Source organism: Bactrocera tryoni, chromosome 4 (assembly GCF_016617805.1).
Source record: "Bactrocera tryoni isolate S06 chromosome 4, CSIRO_BtryS06_freeze2, whole genome shotgun sequence".
Lineage (NCBI taxonomy): Eukaryota > Metazoa > Arthropoda > Insecta > Diptera > Tephritidae > Bactrocera > Bactrocera tryoni.
Window position 1 is genome coordinate 33,443,282 of NC_052502.1, and position 22,483 is coordinate 33,465,764.

General features: G+C 35.3%; 1 protein-coding gene across 1 annotated transcript in view; it reads right to left on the reverse strand.

Moving 5' to 3' along the window:
• Positions 1-2,866: 2,866 nt before the first annotated feature.
• Positions 2,867-22,483, reverse strand: part of LOC120774283 (myb-like protein P) — a 127,145-nt gene continuing 107,528 nt past the window's right edge. The window contains exons 6-8 of the mRNA XM_040103775.1: positions 15,222-15,483; positions 4,304-4,427; positions 2,867-4,109 (exon numbers count right to left, since the gene is read on the reverse strand). Of these exons, the coding sequence (XP_039959709.1) occupies positions 3,921-4,109; positions 4,304-4,427; positions 15,222-15,483 (575 nt within the window). The 3' untranslated portion in view covers positions 2,867-3,920. The remainder of the gene's footprint in view (positions 4,110-4,303; positions 4,428-15,221; positions 15,484-22,483) is intronic.

The window sequence follows — 22,483 nt, forward strand, 5'->3', positions numbered from 1 at the left end:
GTGTGCGATTCAAAATTTGTCTGATAAACGTGTCTAGAAGAATGTGGGTTAGGGTATATTCTGTAGGGGACTTTGATATAGAAGCGGTGAATGACTAAGGATATACTTACTAAACAAACAAAAGAAAACAAAAACATAAACCGATACCCTTCACATAAACGGGATATAACGGATGATGCAAGTGAAGGCACTTTTCCAATAGCCTTTTTTTGACAGATCACGCGTGAGTCATGTCAAGCTCTCATATTATTTTTGTTCAGCATTGTTTGGCATTTCATCATGGAAAGATTTACGCTTGAACAACGTTCTCAAATCGTTCAACTTTATTACGAAATTACGTAGCTGAGAGTGTACACGAAGACAGTGGAGAGTCGATTCGGCGCCGTTCGCAGAAACTCGGACTGACGTATGGAACGACTTGGCGCATTCTACGTCGCGATCTTATATTGAAAGCATACAAAGTACAACTTGTGCAAGAACTGAAGTCACTCTACCTTCCCAAGTGACATCGCTTCGCTCTATAGGCCCTTGAAAAGTTCCAAGACGATCCAACGTTTTCGAACCAAATTTTCAAGCCCAGTTCTGGCGCAATGGTTATGTAAACAAACAAAATTGACGCATTGGGGCTAAAGGGCATCTTGAAAAGATCCAAAAGTTGCCATTTCGTTCAGAAAAAACAACGTAGCGGTGCGAACGAAACCGTCAATGGCGACCGTTATCGCGCAATAATAACCGTCTATTCGATTACTGAAATTTAAGCTCGTGATCTCGGCGACATTTGATTACATCAATTTATTGAGAGAGCACTTCGGTCAGCAGATAATTTTGGGCAAGATCGTGTGATATCACTCAGTTAGACTTTTTACTGTGGAGTTAAGTGAAGTCTAAAGTCTATACGGACAATCACGTTTCAATTCAGGTCTTGCAGGAAAACATCACGCGTGCCATTCGCCAGTTACCAGTCGAAATTCTCGAACGAGTCATCGAAAATGAGATCCAACGGATTGACCATCTGAAACGTAGCCACGGCCTGCATTTGAAAGAGAAATCTGCTGAAAATAAATGCCAAATGCTCTTTCGAATGATAATAAGCAGTCTCCGTGAAATTCGAATTTTCTGTGCTCTGTAGGGGGTTTAGATATAGAGGGGGTGAAAACCTAACTATATACCTACTGAACATAAAAAATCATTTTTTGGATACCTCTCACACACACTAAATAGAATGTTTTGAAGGGTTACGTTACGTATACGTAACAGCGGAAATGAATTAATGAAATTTTTTGTCCTATAGTCCCTATTAGAGCGTCATTTCTTTAATTTTTTTCTGTTGACATCAGGAAACAATTCGATGAAAAGATTTTTTTATTTAAATCATTGCTATAATCAAAGTGAATTCCGTCGCAATTCATTGAACGCAGGCATCATTGCCAGTCAGCTTGGACTCTTTTGCGAAACTTTGGTATCTTTGGAATGACACTAGTCGAATAAAGAAATTCTAGAGCTTCGCAAAATAACTACAGGTGCATTTACTCGATTCTCTTGAATTCAATGTAGTATATCTCCCTAATTTGAGCTTTGTGATGCTCTATTATAAAATGCTGAAAAAGTATACCATTCTTCGATTTAAACCTACAAAAACATACTTTAAAATAATCTTAGTATTTTTAAAAAGTTATCATGTAAGAACGTCTTCTTAAATTTGTAGTTATAAAGCCATAGATTATTCGGAAAACAGAACTATATGATATTCTTCTTCTGACCCGATTATACTTTCCATGTAGAACGTGCAAACATATGTTGCTAACTGGATAAGCGTAGCTTCGGTAGATATAAGGCGTGGGTAACACGAACTCTTGAATTGGCAATAGAAGTCAAATTTCATACAAGTTTTTTTCCATAAATCGAAGTCTTTCTTAACTCGAAGTTTTTGTATGTATTAAGGTGATTTGAGTTAGGCAGTTGAACTGTATATATATGTAATTGCTTGGATTCCGGTCCTCTGGTTGACGGTTTGCACCTTAAGGTATTCCCCTGGCTTTGATTCTTGCAAGTTGCAAGAGTATAAAATGTTCGGTTCCATCCTAACTTAGCCCTTCCATACTTGTTTTATTTTGCATTTTTTTTCAAGAATTCTTTGCTAAAAAATAAAGTCAATTGGGGAAAATTGACGGAGTTGTGATCACTTCTACATTAGTCATAAGGGGCTATACCAGTGTGACACTTTCAACAAATTTTTTTTTTGCTTTTTGGATAGTTTATATATTCAAAAATATCCTGTGAAATTGGCAAGGTCGTATCTTGAATAGTTTTTGAATGGCAGCGTTCTAAACAGCGACCGCTCAGAGGTGCAAACATACATATATAAGTGAAACTTTAAACTCGTTTTTCTCGAAACGACATTTTTCAAAATTGCTGACATCATAACTCAACGAGAAATTGACCGATGGACTTCAAATTAAAATTGGGTATAGTTGAATACATTTGCTATACAATGGACTACGATCTTTTTGATTGGTTGAAAATTGTCAATTTGCCATAAAAAAAAGACCATTTTTTCGTAAAAAAAACGATTTTTTTTCAAAATTACGCCATTTTCTTAATTTTTGATATTTTTCAAAGATCGTAGTTCATTGTATAGAAAATATATTTAAGTTTAATAAACATTTTGAATTTTTTTGTTTCAGCTACTCATTCGACCGGAATCATGCCAGCAGTTGAGGCACTTTTTTTTCGGCACTTCCGCAGACAGCACATAACTCCGTTATTTTTCAATATTTTTGTAAAAACAAGTATTTTTAATATAGCTAAAAATATACTTTATTACGTCCATAAAACGTCGAAACATTCAATCTAGTACTTTCTTTTAAAAAATTCACAAAAATCGCCTAATTTTTCATGCGTCACATTGGTATAGCCCCTTAAAATGTTTTTTTTCCCCGAAATTTTCGTTTCAAAGTTGGCTCCCGTCGCAACTTCAAAAGACTACACCGATCCTTTTGCAATTTTTAACTTTAATTCTGTAGATAATTCCCAAGCGAATGGCGGGGAGCTTTTTCCAAAATTATAAATAATATTTATTTTACTACAACAAAATTGCTGATTTTTGTTTTAAAAAATTCATGTTTTTATTCTCAAAAAAAAAAAATCCAAAAAAAATTAAATTTCGAAAAAAACAAACTCTCTGTTCATATAAGGGGTACCAGAGTACTCCTTTTTGCCGTGACACGTTCGAATAATTGCTGCCATTGCAGGCAGTTGTCAATATTTCTTCATGAAACTTTTATACAACATGCCATACTTTAAAGTATCATTTCGTTTAGTAAAAATATTTGAACTGTGTCGCCACAAAATATTCACAAAAATATAGGCGTTTTTGCACGAATTAACCTTAGATTACCAAAAGAATATAAATTCACGTTATTTAAGTAAATAGTAAAGAAATTATATATCCATTTGTCTCGCAAATTTTCAATAAAATTTAGTCCAAAATATTCACATTTAACGTCCTGTTTGACATATGTACTCTATAAGGCAATACAATTTATTCAATAATTATTACTAAAATAATCAGTTAAAATTTTGCAACAGAAATTATACCTAAGTTATCTTATCAAATGTTTGAAATAGTAAAAAAAAATACTTCGATTGACTATGCAAATTTCATTTATTATATTGCACCAATTCGCTGCCCACCACTGTACATGCCGCTAATAATTTACATATGTGATATTTAACAGTTACATTGATTGATATGAATACTACTTTAACCCCTGCTTGTTTTTATAACTATTATTTATACTTACTTACAAATACAGTTATATGCTACATTTGAATATTTAACTACTTTTTTATGCTCTGCCTTCTTCTTCATCCAGCACTCAGGGCTGCATCTACTTGCTTTATTGTCTCCGTTCGGGTAATCATCTACAAACAGTGCTGTCATCACCGGCGCATATCGAATGCGGCGCGGCCAGGAAAAGTTTGCCGTTCGAGCAGGCGCACAGCTGGAAGACACGATGCAAATGGTCACGGCTCTGTGGCGCCCCCAGTGGCGGTGGCTGCGCCGTACGCAGATTCGGCATAAGGATTTTCGCGGACTCCAAGCGCAGCTGTGATACGCGAATCAATTGGAAAGGGTAAAGTAGTGGGCGAAAGAAAAATATAAAAAAATTTATGTAATGACATTTGGAGGTGATAGAGAGCAAAGCCTGCTCTAAGCTAATGTAGTGATAATGATATTTCATATATATAATATATATATATATATTTTAAAATACTTGAAAGTATCCAATTTACCACTTACACTTCCATCCAACGCACTCAGCCGCACATCCTTCAGCGCAGCCACTTCTATTGCACCAGCGCGTGACTGCAAATTTATATCCTTGGCAGCGGTCAGCTCAAGCTGGCGTGTGGGGGACTCCAGTCTAGAAAAAAATAAAAATAGAGAAACCGTTAAGTGAAGGGAAATATATTTTGCTGAAATCATTCATTTGGCATTCAATAGCCAATATTCATAATTTAAGAACTGATCGGATCCTATGAAGCCTCAAAGGAGAGCACAAATATTTTTGTACCCAGTAGATTTGGTTCTCAAGCCACTCATAGATTACTAAAATACACATTTTTCCCTATTTTATTTAATTTAATTTTAATTTAATTTATTTTATTTAGACCTTTTCTATTACTTTCATCTAAGATTTTGAATATTCTTATAATAAAAAAAATATAATTTTTATACGAAATATTGTAATACCCTTGACAAGTTCATTTTTTATAGCATAAAAATGTATAAAAATATAGTTATTTCTATTTTGATCGGTTTTATTGTCTGTCGGCTATATTCTATAGTGGTACGATATCGGTGATTCCGATCAATCAAGATCTCCTTGACAAGACAAGGACATGCCTAAAATTTTAGATATTTCATAAACTTAAGGACTTATTCGCGTATATGTATGTATATTGACCAACAGACGGACATGGAAAAATCGACTCAATTCGACACGCCGATCCTTTCATTATTTGTATACTTTATAGGGCATCCGATATTTGCCTCTGGGTGTCACAAACTTCTGCTGTAAAAATGACAATGATTGCGTTACGAAAGTATGCTTTAGTTAAACAATATGATTATTTATATATTAAGATTACTTTACTGCAACAAATGAAACGACAATTACAAATGCCTAAAAGTTACTTAAATAAATATTTAATAGTTCAATTACAATTCATTAAAAGTAGATTTTTTAATTGCTGCAAGAAGAAAGGAAATAAGTGTAAGTATTACCAAAAAACCAAAACGCTCATAACTACTCCGATGCCCCTGACATATATAGAAATACAACGTCTTTAAATAAATTAGAATATAAATGAAAAGTTTGTCCTAAAGTTATCTTCCAATTTCCTTTCATTTGACACCAAAATCTTCAAAATTGGTTCAAAATTGCCCAAATATGAAAAAATCGCTATTTTCTTCATTTCTTCAAATTTTCCGAAACTCCTCTCAAAACCCTCTAATTTGACACCAAAATCTTCAAAATCGGTTAAGATTTGCGAAAATTCGGAAAAAATCGCTATTTTCTTCATTTCTTCCAATTTTCCAAAAATTTCAAAATCGGTTAAGATTTGCGAAAATTAGGAAAAAATCGCTTTTTTCTTAATTTCTTCCAATTTTCCAAAACTTCTTTTCAATCCCTTTAATTTGACACCAAAATCATTAAAATCGGTTAAGATTTACCGAAATTATGAAAAATCACCATTTTCCTCATTTCTTCCAATTTTCCGAAACTCGTCTCAAATCCCTTTAATTTGACGCCAAAATCATGAAAATCGGTCGAGATTTGCCGAAATTGCGAAAAAATCGCGTCTGGTCCACTTCTGGTTACTTTGGGCACGTTTGCTCAAATTTATCGTCTAATTCACAAACATCAAATTCTACCAGGCGACCATAACCAGCCAGTAAGTAGCTGCGGGAAAAAATTTTACTTTTTTGTAGCATACCTCAAAGGCGCAATATGAACTGCGATACCGGCATATGCAGGACAACCGGAACTGAAGGTTGGTGCCACGTTTACATGAATAACTTTCATAATTCAGCACCGATTTCGATCGTTCAGGCACCAAATGAAAGGGTAAGCGTGCAGCTACTCGATCAAATACAAAAAAATGATAACAAACTACAAATAGAAGATATTTTTTGAAGCAAATGTATCGAAGCAACTGTATGATAAAAAACTGAAAATTTGATACTTATAAACAAAGATGAAAGGATCTTCGTGTTACCAATCACTACAAATACGCTTCATAAGTATATTCTGTTAACGGCAACATTTCAACTTCAATACATTAGTAGTTATTGCGTGTTTTTGAATAGCTTCGTTTTAGCTTAATTGCCAACGTTAGATAGCAGATGAAAGTAAGTGAATAGACTTATGTTTTCTAGAAGCGATCACCTTTCATTTGCCACCAAAATCATTGAAATCGGCTGGGTTTTACAAGACCGCGTTAAGTCCTTATCGCGCAAGCAACTACAGGAAATGGTGGATAATGCAGTACTAATGCATAACGATCGCATATTCGCTATAACTTTGCCAAAACTCTGCCGATTTCAATGATTTCGGTGGCAAATGAAAGGCAATCGCTTCGAGAATATAATTTTCTAGTGCACTTTGTTTCATCTTGTACGTAAACATTGCAATTCAGTGCGAACGAAGCGTTTCTAAAAATAGCAATACAACGGAATGTAGTGAATTCGAAATGATGCTATTTTGCAGACTACACATATAAAAGTATCTCAATCTATTAGTGGCACAAATATTGTTTCATCTTGTTTTATAAATACAAAATTCGAGTTTCTCATCACAGTGTTGCTTGCTCGCATATTCCTGCAAAAATGTCTTCTTGTTGTAACTTGTTAATGTTTATTTGTAGCTGATTGTATTGCTGCTGGCTTGCCCTTTCATTTGGTACCTGAACGATTGAAATCGGTGGCGAATTATGAAAGTTATTCACGTAAACGTGGCACCAACCTTCAGTTCCGGTTGTCCTGCATATGCCGGTATCGCAGTTCATATTGCGCCTTTGAGGTATGCTACAAAAAAGTAAAATTTTTTCCCGCAGCTACTTACTGGCTGGTTATGGTCGCCTGGTAGAATTTGATGTTTGTGAATTTGGCGAAAAATGAGGAAACTTGCCCAAAGTAACCAGAAGTGGACCAGATGTGGTTTTTTCGTAGTTTCGGTAAATCTTAACCGATTTTGATGATTTTGGTGTCAAATTAAAGGGGTTTGAGAGGAGTTTCGGAAAATTGGAAGAAATGAGGAAAATGGTGATTTTTCATAATTTCGGTAAATCTTAACCGATTTTAATGATTTTGGTGTCAAATTAAAGGGATTGAAAAGAAGTTTTGGAAAATTGGAAGAAATTAAGAAAATAGCGATTTTTTCCTAATTTTCGCAAATCTTAACCGATTTTGATGATTTTGGTGTCAAATTAAAGGGGTTGGAGAGGAGTTTTGGAAAATTGGAAGAAATGAAGAAAATTACATTTTTTTTCGTAATTTCGGCAAATCTTAACCGATTTTAATGATTTTGGTGTCAAATTAAAGGGGTTGGAGAGGAGTTTTGGAAAATTGGAAGAAATGAAGAAAATTACATTTTTTTTCGTAATTTCGCGAAATCTTAACCGATTTTGATGATTTTGGTGTCAAATTAAAGGGTTTTGAGAGGAGTTTCGGAAAATTGGAAGAAATGAAAAAATTACAGATTTTTTCGTAATTTCGGCAAATCTTAACCGATTTTAATGATTTTGGTGTCAAATTAAAGGGGTTGGAGAAGAAGTTTTGGAAAATTGGAAGAAATTAAGAAAATAGCATTTTTTTTCGTAATTTCGCGAAATCTTAACCGATTTTGATGATTTTGGTGTCAAATTAAAGGGTTTTGAGAGGAGTTTCGGAAAATTGGAAGAAATGAAGAAAATTATATTTTTTTTCGTTATTTCGGGAAATCTTAACCGATTTTAATGATTTTGGTGTCAAATTAAAGGGGTTGGAGAGGAGTTTTGGAAAATTGGAAGAAATGAAGAAAATTACATTTTTTTTCGTAATTTCGGCGAATCTTAACCGATTTTAATGATTTTGGTGTCAAATTAAAGGGATTGAAAAGAAGTTTTGGAAAATTGGAAGAAATTAAAAAAATTTTGGTATTTTCGTCAAATCTTGACCGATTTTGAAGATTTTGGTGCCAAATTAAAGGGGTTGGAGAGGAGTTTTGGAAAGTTGGAAGAAATGAAGAAAATAGTGATTTTTTCGTAATTTCGGTAAATCTTAACCGATTTTGAAGATTTTGGTGTCAAATTAAAGGTGTTGAAGAGGAGTTTTGGAAAATTTATAGTAATTGAGTAAATTTAAAAGAAGAAATAATTGAAATGGGAAAAGGTGAAAAAAAATTGTGAAACTAAAATTGCATCCGAGCACATGTAATTAAATAAAAGAAATTATTGAATTTTTTTACTTTGAAAACCTTTATTTTCATATAAATCTAAATATTGATTTTTACTAAAATAAATACATGATTTCTGTAACAAGCAGATGTTTTTTGTAATTTTATATTTTTGTGTAGTAAGCTAAAAATATATATTATATATAGGGCTGATATTAACTGGATATACAACTGCAATTTACCATCAGAAAGCAAAAACTCCAAATTTGTCGGGCGCCCAGAACCGAGTAGGGATTCTGTCCAACATTTTCATCGAATAACTCCCACGTTTATGAACCGATTGTGGTCTCTGAGGTCGCACATGAAAGGGTTAATATTTCCTCAATTACTCACCAATTTTGTATCCAAATTATTACTCGTTACTGTTATATGTAGCAAACACTCATTTCTAGCTTTCAATATATGAAATTGCAGGGGAAATAAAGAGCTAACAACTATGCAATGCTAGCTTTGGCACACCCTCTTCTGTTGCCTTTGGTTATGAGGAAATGAAATTTTCTTACCCGAAGAAAAATTCGAAATTTGTACCAGGCGTTCAGAAGCGAATAGTAGTTCTGCCGATAGTTTTCTTTAAATAATTCAAACATTTATGCACGGATCGTGATCGTTGAGGTATTTAATTAAAGATCGACGAGTAGTGCACTAATTTTGTTTTAGCGGATTTGGTGCGTTAGAAAGTTAAAATTTACGATAATTTTCCATTTTATTGTAGATGAAGAGATTTATTGCAGCTGCTTTTCAGAAAAATGTGCGTTACATTCTGATGTTATTCCTGTCTAATGTAGAGCATGAAATATATGGCAAATTAACTATAAAAATTATATTTAAATTGTTATTTGATATGTATTGTATATTTTGTATAACTCTCTCGGTGCTTGGTCGTTGCTGGTTTTGAATATATATTCCCCAAACTTTTTCTTGTCAATCTGAAAATGTGTAGCTGACTACTTCTGATGTTAGAACGGTGTTGTAGAACGGTAATAACAAATCATTTTTGTTTTTTATAAAAAGTGATCTTTACTCAATATGACCATTTTATTTCAAATAATTTGCAATATTTAAAGTAAAGCCTCAGCACTATGCCAAGCAAATATTCGGCAAGTTTGGCATAAATAACACCGAAGACACATATTGCACATATGCAGCTGTTGCATTCCGGCACTCCATAGGTATACCCCACAGCGTGCTATCTCATGCATGTGTCCACCTTTAAATCAATTCGACAAATTCGAGAAGCTCCATATAAAATGCCAGCAAGTCAATATTTTCCATCACAGCAATTTGCAGCTGACCATTGCAGGCCCAGCCATTTATTCTTCGCATTCATACGGATGACAATTGCCTCGCTTAAGGCGAGCAGCTATGCACATGTGTGGTGTGTGTGTATGTGTTGGCTTCGTGGGGCGCAGATGAGCCTATTTGTCTGTCGGCCCTTTAGTGTTTTCAACAGAGTCAACACTTCGCGTATTGCCTTCGCTGGTATGTGCTCCTTCTGTGCATTGCTAGCTGCCCAACTGCTGCTGTCGTGTGGCGTATGTTGCACATCATAATTCAAGTCAGAATAAAATCGACTGGAGCAAAATGCTATGTACTCAAAGTGTGCTAGTGATTCATATGCTTTCTGCCCATCTGACGCTTTTCATTTCATTGCTTTGGCTATTCTTCACGTTGTCAGTTTTTCACTTTCTCCAATTTATAGGCATGCATCTATACTACTCTACAAATTAAGGGTCTTAAAATTTTTATATTTTATTTTATTGTTATAAAGTATAAAATATTTTTCTATAAAAAAGTTCTTTTAATTAGTATCAAATAGCAGACTGTTCGTATCGTTTCACTGAGAGGGAACCACTAAAATTGATTATATATGTCTTGCAGTTAGAGTTAATCTTTAAAAGACATGTATTAAAATTTTACAGAAATCAGTAAAATTCGTTTGTGTGATATAGCATACCTAGTTTTAGAACAGTCCAGAAGCTTTTAAAATGGGGAAAAATTAAGAAAATTCAAAGTAGGTTGAAACCCATTGAAAACGAAAAATAAAATAACAATAATTAAATGAAAAGTAATTTGCGAGCGATCTGAAGACGGGAAAAGGAAGGGAAGGGCATGATTGTATTTTTCAGAATTAAAAACGGTTTATCTCGATATCCGATAAAGCATAAACTCCCATAGAAAGGGTACATAGCAAAGTTATAGGCTATAAAAAGACCTACAATCGCGGCTCAATCGACGGACTAAAAGCGATGGTCTAATGCCCAGTTTGAAGAAGAAAGCGTTGTTTCAGCAAAGCACTGACATTGTATGACAAATAAATAAAACCGGGGCAAATTGGAAAATTGGAATTGCTACTACATCTTTCGTATCCTCCGGACAAAGTCCACAAGTGACTTTTTCTTGTTCTCAGACCATTTAAAAATACTTCTTGGAAAAATATGTAAAAAGAAGATGAAAAGACTCGGCCCCATTTTGAAGCAAAATATATACAGAATACAAAAATGGTATTCTCAATAAAATTTGGAAGATCGATGCATAACCCACATTTAAAGTTATGATAAATAAAAAAATATATACTAAAATTGGTTTTTATAAAAATCAAGCAGATCAAACCAAATGCAAAAGCGCTGCTATCATACCGGAATAGCAGGACATAAACAGAGTTAGTGTCTAACCAAGAATCATTAAACTACTAGGTTGCCTTTTATATTTCGAGATTAGAGAACAAAACCATAAAATAGTAAATTCTCTGAGCATATTTGCTACACTGCAAAACGTTGACCTCTTAGTTTATTTTTATAAATAGGAATTAACAGAAGGCAGTCAGTGCCAAGTCAGGGTTGTACGGAGGAAGACTCATCAAATGGGTGCTTTGAGTGCTCAAACATGAAGTTGTTTCAGTCGATGTGAGAGAGTTCGTATTATCGTGGTGAAGGGTAATCAGACCTCGGTGGTTGGTTTTCCTGATTTCTTGAAAGTTAACTGGTAAAAATTTCTATCGACCAAGTGTCACGAGCCAGCAACAAATTATGTGGGATCACGTGAAATAATTTCTTTTACAGTCAAAAGTAGTTGTCTCTATCTCACAATAGGTCACATGACCTTCTGACAATATTAGTTTATGCACAGCATCAAAGGTTTCGGCAACAAGCACTCAATTTAGACAACCTTCATAAAATCCGTCCATCGATAAGCACTGATCTTTGATGGAGCTCCATCGTCAATAGATGAATTAACTTCATCTATGCACTCTTGGTGAGTTATTTCACGTCAAAGGTTGTAAAATATAATCGTGCGAAAATTTTCGTGATTTAATGTTTCAATTTTTTGGTCGAGAAAAAAATTTTAAGTTGTTGTAAACAACACTATTAACGCTCGTATGTCAAAACGTTCTGAGTACGTATAACATCAAAAGGTTCAAACTTTACAATAGGATTGTGAGTTGGCAGATTTCAACACTAGGGTTGCCAAATCTCGAAACATAAAAGGCAACCGAAGTACTCATAGAATGTTATTATAAGAAAATCTCTTTAATATATAGTGAAACAGAATTATTCAAGAACTAAATTTTTTGCTTCGAACTTTAAATAAGGTTGAAAACACTTTAGAACAGGCATAAAACTGAAACCCGTTTTTCTCAAAGCTACTTTTTTCTACACGTCCAGAAAGTTCTTAAACGTTTACGTTTGTTTCGCTGATTGAGTCGAAATGTAAGCCTCCTTTTTCAACACTGGATATACTTGTATTGCTCTGTACAGCAATTTGAAGAGTTAGTTAGTTTAGTGCAAATTTTGAACGTTTTTATAAAAAGAGAGAGCTTCTCGAGCTTTTTGTTAAAAAAAATATAAATAATTTGTACTTGGAATTTCATTCTGAGTTAAAATTGGAGACCCGTAATCTTCTCTGGTGCATATTAATAGCCACGGGTGAATAGCCAAGCGTGTATAAAGCCACAATTTTGCTTTAAGAGGTTACATGGGTTAACGGGTTTCAAAAAATCGATTTCTTTTTTATTCAAGTTGATCCGAGTAATAGTTTCAGCGATACAGCCTCGAGAACTTGTGCCCTCGAGGCTAGCTAGGCTAAGTGCGACAGCCTTGAACGCGTTTTTCTCGAAACTGTGTTTTTGAAGTCGGTTGGCAAGATTCCTCGAGAACTACTAAACCGATCTTCATGAAATTTTACACAGGTCTTCGAAATACAATTCTTAAAGATTTAGACGAAGGTTTTTTTCTCGATTACAACTATTTGGAAAAAAAAATGTCGCGAAATTTTCACTGTTCTAAGTAAAGGTTTTAACTAAAACACGTATTTTTTTTACTTCAGATGATCCTGTAAGAAGTTATCCTGCCAATGCAAGCGCATCTTTTTTCGAGGAGTCACCGGAAATGGCACCGCAATGGCCGACTTGAAAATATTTTTTTCCAAAAATTTCAGAGTTTCTCTGTTAATAGTGTTGTATGTAGTATGTTTGTAATAATAAAAAATTCTAATAAAATATTTAATTTTTTAAATGAGAAAAAAGTGTTGAAAAAGGGCTGCTTTTTACCCTAGGAAACCCATGCAACCTCTTAAATTTCAGTATAACAATTTTGTTTTAATATTTCATTGGGAAACAAGAAAAAACGTTAACTTCGGTTGCACTGAAGCTAAATACCCTTCACAGGTGCATTTCTGTTAGTAACTATGTGTTCAGTTTGTATGGAAGCTATATGCTATAGTTAACCGATCTGAACAATTTCTTCGGAGATTACATTGTTGCTGTAGAAAATAATATATACCAAATTTCGTTAATATATCTTGTCATATGTGAAAGTTGTGCATACAAGAACTTGATTCCGATCGTTCGGTTTGTATGGCAGCTATATGCTATAGTTAACCGATCTGAACAATTTCTTCGGAGATTACAGTGTTGTCTTAGAAAATAACATATACCAAATTTCGTTAATATATCTTGTCATATGTGAAAGTTGTGCATACAAGAACTGGATTCCGATCGTTCGGTTTGTATGGCAGCTATATGCTATAGTTAACCGATCTGAACAATTTCTTCGGAGATTGTATTGTTGCCTTAGAAAATAACATAAACCAAATTTCGTTAATATATCTTGTCAAATGTGAAAGTTGTGCATACAAGAACTTGATTCCGATCGTTCGGTTTGTATGGCAGCTATATGCTATAGTTAACCGATCTGAACAATTTCTTCGGAGATTATATTGTTGCCTTAGAAAATAGCATATACCAAATTTCGTTAATATATCTTGTCAAATGTTAAAGTTGTGCATACAAGCATTTGATTCCGATCGTTCAGTTTGTATGGCAGCTATATGTTATAGTGGTCCGATATCGGCCGTTCCGACAAATGAGCAGCTTCTTGAAGAGAAAATGACGTTTGCAAAATTTCAAACGATATCTTAAAAACTGAAGAACTAGTTCGTATATATACAGACAGAGAGACGGACAGACAGACGAACATGGCTAAATCGACTCATCTCGACATACTGATCATTTATATATATACTTTATAGGGTCTCCGACGATTCCTTCTGGGTGTTACAAACTTCGTGACAAACTTAATATACCCTGTTCAGGGTATAAAAATACTTCCAGAAATAATTGAATTTTTTTTTAAATTTTTTCCCAAAAAATATTAGAGAGAATGAATGTCTTTTCTATGTCGTTTAGAGTGGATTAATCTTTTAAAACTTGTATTAACTAAATTACTGATTGGAGGCACGTTGATGTAAAGGGGCCCACCTAGTGTCAATTTTCGAAAATACTCAATTTTTGGTTTTGCTTATACATAGCTATGGTCTATAGTATATCGTCACCTGAAATGCAAAATAACGGAACAACATTTTCGGAAATTTACAGAGGAAGTAATGAAACACGTAATAAAACGAAACATAAGTGAAGCAAAATTTAAATATTGGTTAAAACTGGGTTATATCTGATAGCAGAACCTTAAAATGTTGGACATATATACTTTTATGTATGTAATTTAAAGTAGTGGATCGCAATCAAGGAAGCACTCAATTTCGAACTTTTTGAAGATACGTTATTTTGCATTTTAGGTGACGATATATTCTCTATCTTCAAATTTTTAAATGAATATCTAACATAGCCTTTTAAAGTGAAACCATTAATGGTAAATTTAGGCAATCAGTTTAATTTGTTAAGCAGCATTTTTTGGCAGCACACCGTGATTACTCTTAGACTGTGTTCTGTATATAATTTTCCATGGAACGCTATGGTAAGCTTGATGTCAATACAAACCGAATTTTGGCAGGCAATAAATGACCAAAATTTAGGTAAAAATTCACTTTTTAAAGCACGCCATTTGGTCAGTTTTTGATTTTTTTCTAAGGTCATTGTGAAACCAAAATATTTTACACGGGAATGTTTTTTAGGTTTTATCCACGAAGCAAACCGGCATGAACGCGGCAGCGAAGAACGTTTGCATAAACCTTTCTTTAACGCCTTGGATATCACATCTAACTCGAAAAATGTTGCACTTTTTTCTTAAAAATATTTTATGTATTGTATTATAAATATTTAACTTTAAATTTAGTTTTATGCTGAGACATTAAGTGTACCCCTTAAAATCAAAATTTTTATTTTTTTTTATACTTGAACCCCTATACACAGAAATATATTTCGCTGCATTTGTCTTTGTACGTTTCAATTTCCTATGACTACTTTGTGTCGAGCAGAGTACTCACCTCAACTCCCGTCCGGGTTCGGCGCGTACATGCGGCGTTTGTATGGACTCCCGAAATATGGCGCCACCTTCACCGTCAATTCGCAACGCGTGTGCACCGATTGTGACTTCGTTTTGATTTACAGAAAATAAATTTCGTCCGTTGGTGTCATTGATGCGGATTTCCTTAGCCAAGCATTCGAGTTTATCGTGCCCAAGGAATAAATGATTCTCCAGCATGCCATTCGCGTCACGTGTATTGATTGAAAAATTACGTGATGATTCTGTTGATGATATTCGGTTGACGCCGCCAGGTGAGTAGGTAATCATCACAGCAGCGCGGTGAAGCGTAGTTTGTTGAGGTGTCGGTGGCGATGTGGGGATGACCACAATTCCCATTTGGTTTATGGTGGATATGAATGTTTGATGTTTGGCCGAGAGTGTTGTGTGGTTGTTGTTTTATCGGTTGAGTGTTTCGTTTTGTTCATTTGTTTTTGATTTTTTTTTTCGTTTTTAGTTTCATTGGTTTTGTGGCAGTCAATGTGAATTACGGCGTTGATGATGACATCCATCCGGTTGTACCGAAAAAATTGCAAGGAAATATTACAACATAAATATGAGTGCGATTTGTGGGCGCAGATAGTGAAATCAAATATACCAAATGTCAACTATATAATATAAATAGCAATAAATAAGCGACGAGCATGTGCACGTGCGCCGAAAACAAGCCGCATAACAAATGTGCCGTAATAAGGCACACCCGTCCGCCGCCCCCAACCAAAGGCCACAACATACGCTGCCCGGAAAGTAAAGTAAAAAAAGCGCATAGTGCGCGCTCACATCTTTCTTCCTACAAATAAGCGTGCAAGCCGCAAGATTAGTGTGACATGATAGCGGAAACGGAAATAAAATTTGTGCCAGCACGATTCTGCAGCTCACGGCCAATGGACCAGCCAACCACTCAACCTTGGCGACGACACCAAAAAGTTAAAAGACACTCTGCGCGCAGGAAATTTGTTTCATCTACTGTTAGCGGTAACCCCCTTCCCTCGCGCACGACTGTGTGAGTATTTCGAACGTGTAAGACGTTGAAGAAATTTAAAGATTGCATCCGGGCCACTGAGGTGGAATTGCCGCCATCACCAAACATATGTACGACACCCTCTTCAGCATCTTATCTCGGCTGCGGTCCACTGGCTGTGACTGCGTCTTTGCTCATACCTTAATGTTGTCATTAGGTGAAAATCCCATCTGTCTTTCTCTACTTTTATCTGTAATTGTCCAACGCCAGTCAACGCGTACCGCACACCTAACTGCATACTCGCAATACATACAGACACGCATATTTGGTTGTGGTGAAATGTATTCGTGCGTGCCACACGTACTTTCAGCGCTCGCCACATTGTGTGGAGTGTGGAGAGATTTATTTATTCTCGGTAAGTTTTAATTTTTCTATTGCGTTTTGCAGAATTCCAGCTTTATGTATTTCTCTAAGTTGCTAGTAATTTCTTAAGGTCGCTTATTTCTGTTGGAATGAAATATGCAGAATCCACCAAAAGTTATAACTAAAATCTAAGTTGAGATTTTTGAATTTTTTTATTATTTTTTTCTTCTAGTTGAGTAATAGTTTTACATTTGACAGCATTCGGTAGGTTGGTGATAAGAATGAAGACGGTGTATTGAAAATGGTATCAGATTGTGTCGAAGTACATTGAATTTAAATTTTAGAATTGTTAGAACTTTAACTATGAAGTTGTGAATAGTTATAATGTGAATAGTAGTGAATAGTTATGAAGAAAGTTAGTATTCTTAAAGACACTTTGTTTCCATAAGGGTCAGTTTCTAGTAGGAAGGCTACGTGCCTTACCGATGCCTAAACAACATTTCCAAATTGTTCAAATTTATTATAAAAAATCAGGTTCTGTAAAGAATGTGTTTCGGTCGCTTCTCTCAACTTATGGTTAACTTAATCAGCCTACTGAGCATAATATTCGCAACACCATCACTCATCTTAATAACCAGCATTCATTCTTAGCCAATATTCGACCGAATAGACCACGTCCAACACACAGTGAATAAAATATAGCAGCTGTAGCTGAGTGTGTACACGAAGACCGTGGAGAGCCTATTCGGCGCCGTTCTCAGCAACTCAGACTGACATATGAAGCGACTTGGGGCATTTTACATCGAGATCTTAAATGAAAACGTACAAAATACAGTTTGTGCAAAAACTAAAGCCACTGGATATTCTCACGGGACATTGCCTTGCTTAATGGGCTCTTGAAAAGCTCCAAGAAGACCCAACGTTTTCGAGCCAAATTAAGTTCAGCGATGAGTCCCATTTCTGGCTCAATGGGTAGGTAAATAAGCAAAAGTGTCGCACATCGGACGAAGAGCAACGGGAAAAGATTCAAGAACTGTCAAAAAAAAAAAATGGTTTGGTGTGGTTTGTACGCCGTTAAAATCATATTTCTTTAAAAATGATGCCGATGAAAACATAACTATCAATGGCGATCGTTATCGTGCTATGAAAATCGACTGTTTGATGTCTGAAATTCAAGCTCGTATTCTCCGTGATATTTGGTTTCAACAAGACGGGGCAACTTCAGACACATCGCACATCAATGGATTTATTGAGCGAATACTTCGGTGAACAGATAATTTCACGTATTGGACGGATGGACCATCTGAAACATAGCCGTAGCCAACATTTAAAGGGGGTAATCTTCGAAAAATAAATGCCAAGGAATGTTATTTCAAATGATAATAGGCATTTCCCATTAAATTTGAAGTTTCTGTGTTTTTTTTTTTAATTGTAAACCACGAAATTGATCACTCTTTATGTGACAGGCTCAAGCCGGCGTTTAAGAGGGTTCTGAGAATTGAAAATGAGTAGGTGGCATTAAATTGAAATGGCATTATCAGCATGGGATTGTGGCTCTTTTCACAAGGATTGGCCAGTTTACCTAACGGCAACAAATATTAATTACCACTCATAAACACAGAATACAACAACTTTTTTATTGAGCTACTCACTAGAAATAAGTAATTATTGGTAAAATAATAAATTAAACCGAAAATGTGTGAGATTTGCGACTAAAAAAATAAGCCCTCTATATTTTTTTGGCCAAACTCGTGAAAAACTAAAATGGTTTCAATAAAATTTAGATCTAAGATTCTAGATAATTTTCAAATTAAAAATTTTTGGTAAAAATTCCAAGGCTTTAAAACCATAAAGGAACATAGGCAAATTTACGTAATACTTGTAAAGGATTTCAAGTTCAAGTGTGCAAAAATGTCAATCAACTCATTAACAATTTCTGTTATTGCCCTTAACACAAATAAGCGATTAATACTTATATACTTAGTAATACACGATTTAAAAATATAGCTATCAAAAAAGTTGTCCGTTGTACAACCCTCACTTTGACGTTTTGAGAAGGTTGGAAAAAGAAAAAAAGAACAAATGGTAAATATTTGGAATATAAGTAGTTGCCACTTTTCGAAATTTTTTAAAATATTGGCAAACATGTCTTAACGTAAGGAGTTCCAGTGATACTCGGAGAGTGCATATTTCATTTAAACACATTTTAGATTGAAGTCGCCTTCTGACCAAGTATGTTAAAAAATTATATAAAATGTTTACCCGGTTGGTTTTAAATTAAAACCGAAAAATTTATAAAATATGAGATTAAGAGTGTAAAAATGTAGAGAATCTAACCTACCAAAAGTTCGAATCGAGATTGAAGCAAGACACAAGCATTTATCAAAGTATTAAGGTAAATCTTGAAATTAATGATTTTTCTAATAGTTGGTTTAAGTAATCTATGTATATCTCGGGATACGATCTATGGCGTTGAACGTTATATTAAACAACTTTTCAGACAATGTAGTGATTGTCTGACACGCTATATTTTAGTCACGCGTCAGGGACGGATGCTAGAAAAAATTGAAAAAACGCAACAGTTTGCAGATTTTCTTTGATAAAGGAGAAAACGAAAACCAGACGTTCCCGGTGACGATACTCTAATAACCAATTAAACGCCTCTTATTGCTTAATTTGGAGCTATATTAAGGAAGCAATCGTCCAAAAAAAGACAATTTTGACCAATAAAAGACACGGGACAACGCCAGTCCACACACATCGATATCCAGTCACTAAGCTACATAATTTGGTTGAAATGTTCATAGGCATCCATCTTATAGTTCTATCTAAGGGTTAAGTACTATCTGTTCCTGTCCATGACGAATAATTTTGCTGGTGAAGCATTCATCTCAAGGTAAGCTTGTGAAAATCGCTTGTGTCAGTTATGTGTTAATAGGGATATATGAGGGTGGCATTATGAAATTACCTTCAAATTGAGAACAAGTTATCGAACAAAATGGTATCTTGATCGGATCATATATAATTTTGGCAAAACATTTTGCAATATATTCTAAAATTTGTTGTTTACATAAGCTATGTGTTAAGTATACTACATAAAAAGTATGTTCTGTGTGCTCCAAATGGCTAAGCCGTAAATTTTGCTGAACCAATTTTGAAAACATATTATTATTTAATCCTCCTTGTAATTCAATATGTACGAGTATTTTTATGTAAAAAGGTTTGCTAGCTTATTATATTTGCAACGGAATTAATTTTTAAAGCAATTTTCACTTTATAAGATTGAGCAATTCCTAATGCTGAGCTCGGACCAAGGAAACACTATATTACGTGTGGGAGTGGCTACACATGTATAAAAACAACAGTAAGCCAACAAATAATAATATATTAAAATAACATATGCGTAAGATGACAAACAACTAATTCTGTAGAAGTGAATGCTTGAATTCTGCGTCTGAGCTTGTGTAAGATGAAATTTGTTGTTGGCCATAGGCTTTTAGGCGCCGCATAATCTCAGCATTTGTAAATTTATGCAAACTGAATATTAATAGGGACATCACCATAATAAATTACGTGCGTAAATATCTTATCGCGCCGTGACGTTATCAGACAAACATTATCCGACTAAATGTTTACGCATTTGTAGATTTATTCATACGCTTATTAATGCCTATTCATATGCCCAAATGTTCATATGTGTTTGTGTGTGTGTTGGTAGCGGTGCGTCATGCTGGCGGCGTACAAATTGCCGCAAATCGCATACAAACAAATTTGCATGTCATTGGCAGCACTCAAACACACTTACACCATCATTACTTGTAGGTAACATGTAAATATGTATGCACAGTGTTGGAAATATAATAGAAAACACATTCATTCCTGTACTTAAAACCAATTTCTAATTCTAACTAATGAATAAAAATAGGTGCTCTGCATTGCTGTAGATCGTAATATATCTCCCTTAGCTTTGATCTTTATTCAAAGTTTTATAAAAAGTGCTACAGTGATTCGTTCGTTTCGTTCAATAATCTGTTTCCGTCTAGACGGCAACTCATTTCCCCCCTCTTAGAGCCCTGCTCCTTATTTGCGAAGAACTCGGACAGCCACTTTTCACAAGCCTCGTTTGAGTTCAACTTTACACCAATAGGGGTTCACCATGAACAGGAACAGGTGGTAATCACTTGGCGCTATGTTCGCGCTATATGGCGGATGCGATAAAATCTCTTATCCGAGCTCCCGTAGATTCTGAAGAGTCATCAACGAAGTGTGTGGTCTGGCGTTGTCCTGGTGGAACACTACACCCTTCCTGTTGGCCAATTCTGGACGCTTCTGGTCGATCGCCTGCTTAAAGCGGTACAGTTGTGCGCAGTACATAGATAGTAGAATTAAGCGTCTGGCCATATGGGAGCAGCTCAAACACACAGCAAAACCTTGGCCGTCGCCAGTCAACATCCGCTGCAAAAATGGGTCGAGTTCGTTCCGTTTCAGCAGCATATCGCAGGCGTTGATTCGGTCCAGAAGGTTTTTTTGTGTCAAATCATGCGGCACCAAACATCAAGCTTTTTTGTGTATCCAATCTTCTACAGATGGTTTAAAATGGCTTGATGACCAACTCCCATCTTCTGGACGATGTCAAAAGATGCCGTATGCCAGTTTAACTCGATGTGTTCCATGATTTGATCGGTATTCGTCGTCACAGGTCTTCCGCCGGCTGGCTTATCCATGATGTCGTTTTCACCCGCTCTGAATTGTCGAAACCATTCAAAGATGTAGAGTATTACCAGATACGAGCTCTGTAGTGCTTTATACATAGCCACGAAATTCAAAAGACAAAAAGGCGGAAGGGAAATATTTTCCAAACTAAAATTTAAAAATGCCTTCCGGACTTAAATGGCGCCCAAAGGTAAGGAAAATATCCGTAAAGTTGTTGGTTTTGATGTACAATTTGCTACTGGAATGTTGGTATTGAGATAAAATACGAGTAAAAACACTACTTCTATTTTGAGAATTTTAACTGAAAAAGCAAGCATAACGTACATCACTATATACGCCAAAATTGCCAAGCAGAAGGCAGTAGATACTCGCCAAGAGCGGCTTCTATATACATACTGAGTTCTAATTAGCCCAAATGGGCACTTGTGGAAATAAAATAACCGATTAGATTACCAAAAGTGTCATCTGCCTGGCTACGGAACCAGTTCAGGAATAAAACATGCTACTAAAAATGATACAAAATGAAATTTCGGGAATGGGTGACGATACGGACGGATCAGGGTGAGATGTAAGATGAAGAGATGTAGGATCGCTGAGATCATGTGCATGAGAACGGAGGGAAAACACGCATACTTGTTGTTCACGCAGTTTAAAAAGAACTGCAGAACGGTTGTTGGACTAGCAACAGGTCACAACTTTCTGGCGTTACAAGCCAGCCGGTGGGCAATATTAACGAAAAATTTGGTAGAGAGTGCTGGGAAGTAGATATGAGAGAGACTTTGGACCTTCTCTGCTTCTATTCGGTTTTATTTAGAACTCGGCTTATATACATTACATTGGAGCTTCGCAGTTCAAGGGGTTGTAGCAGTACCAGAATTGGATATCAAGCCTCTATTAAAATTCGTGAAAAACTTTGACCTGCTTCACGACGAAGGGTTCATCTCGTATTAAACTAAAGCTGCATTTGGCATAATGAAGGACCTGTAGATATATGTGTGGTATGAGAGCCAGCCATAACCTAACCTAACTTAATTAGTGTTCCACATGAATGAAATGAATACCAAAAAAGTCAACGAATTTTTTATGAAAAACGAGTTTCTCTCATCAACAACCTTCCGTATCCCCTGATCTATCACCATGTGACTATTTTTTATTACCAACACTAAAAGAAACCATTTTACGGTAAT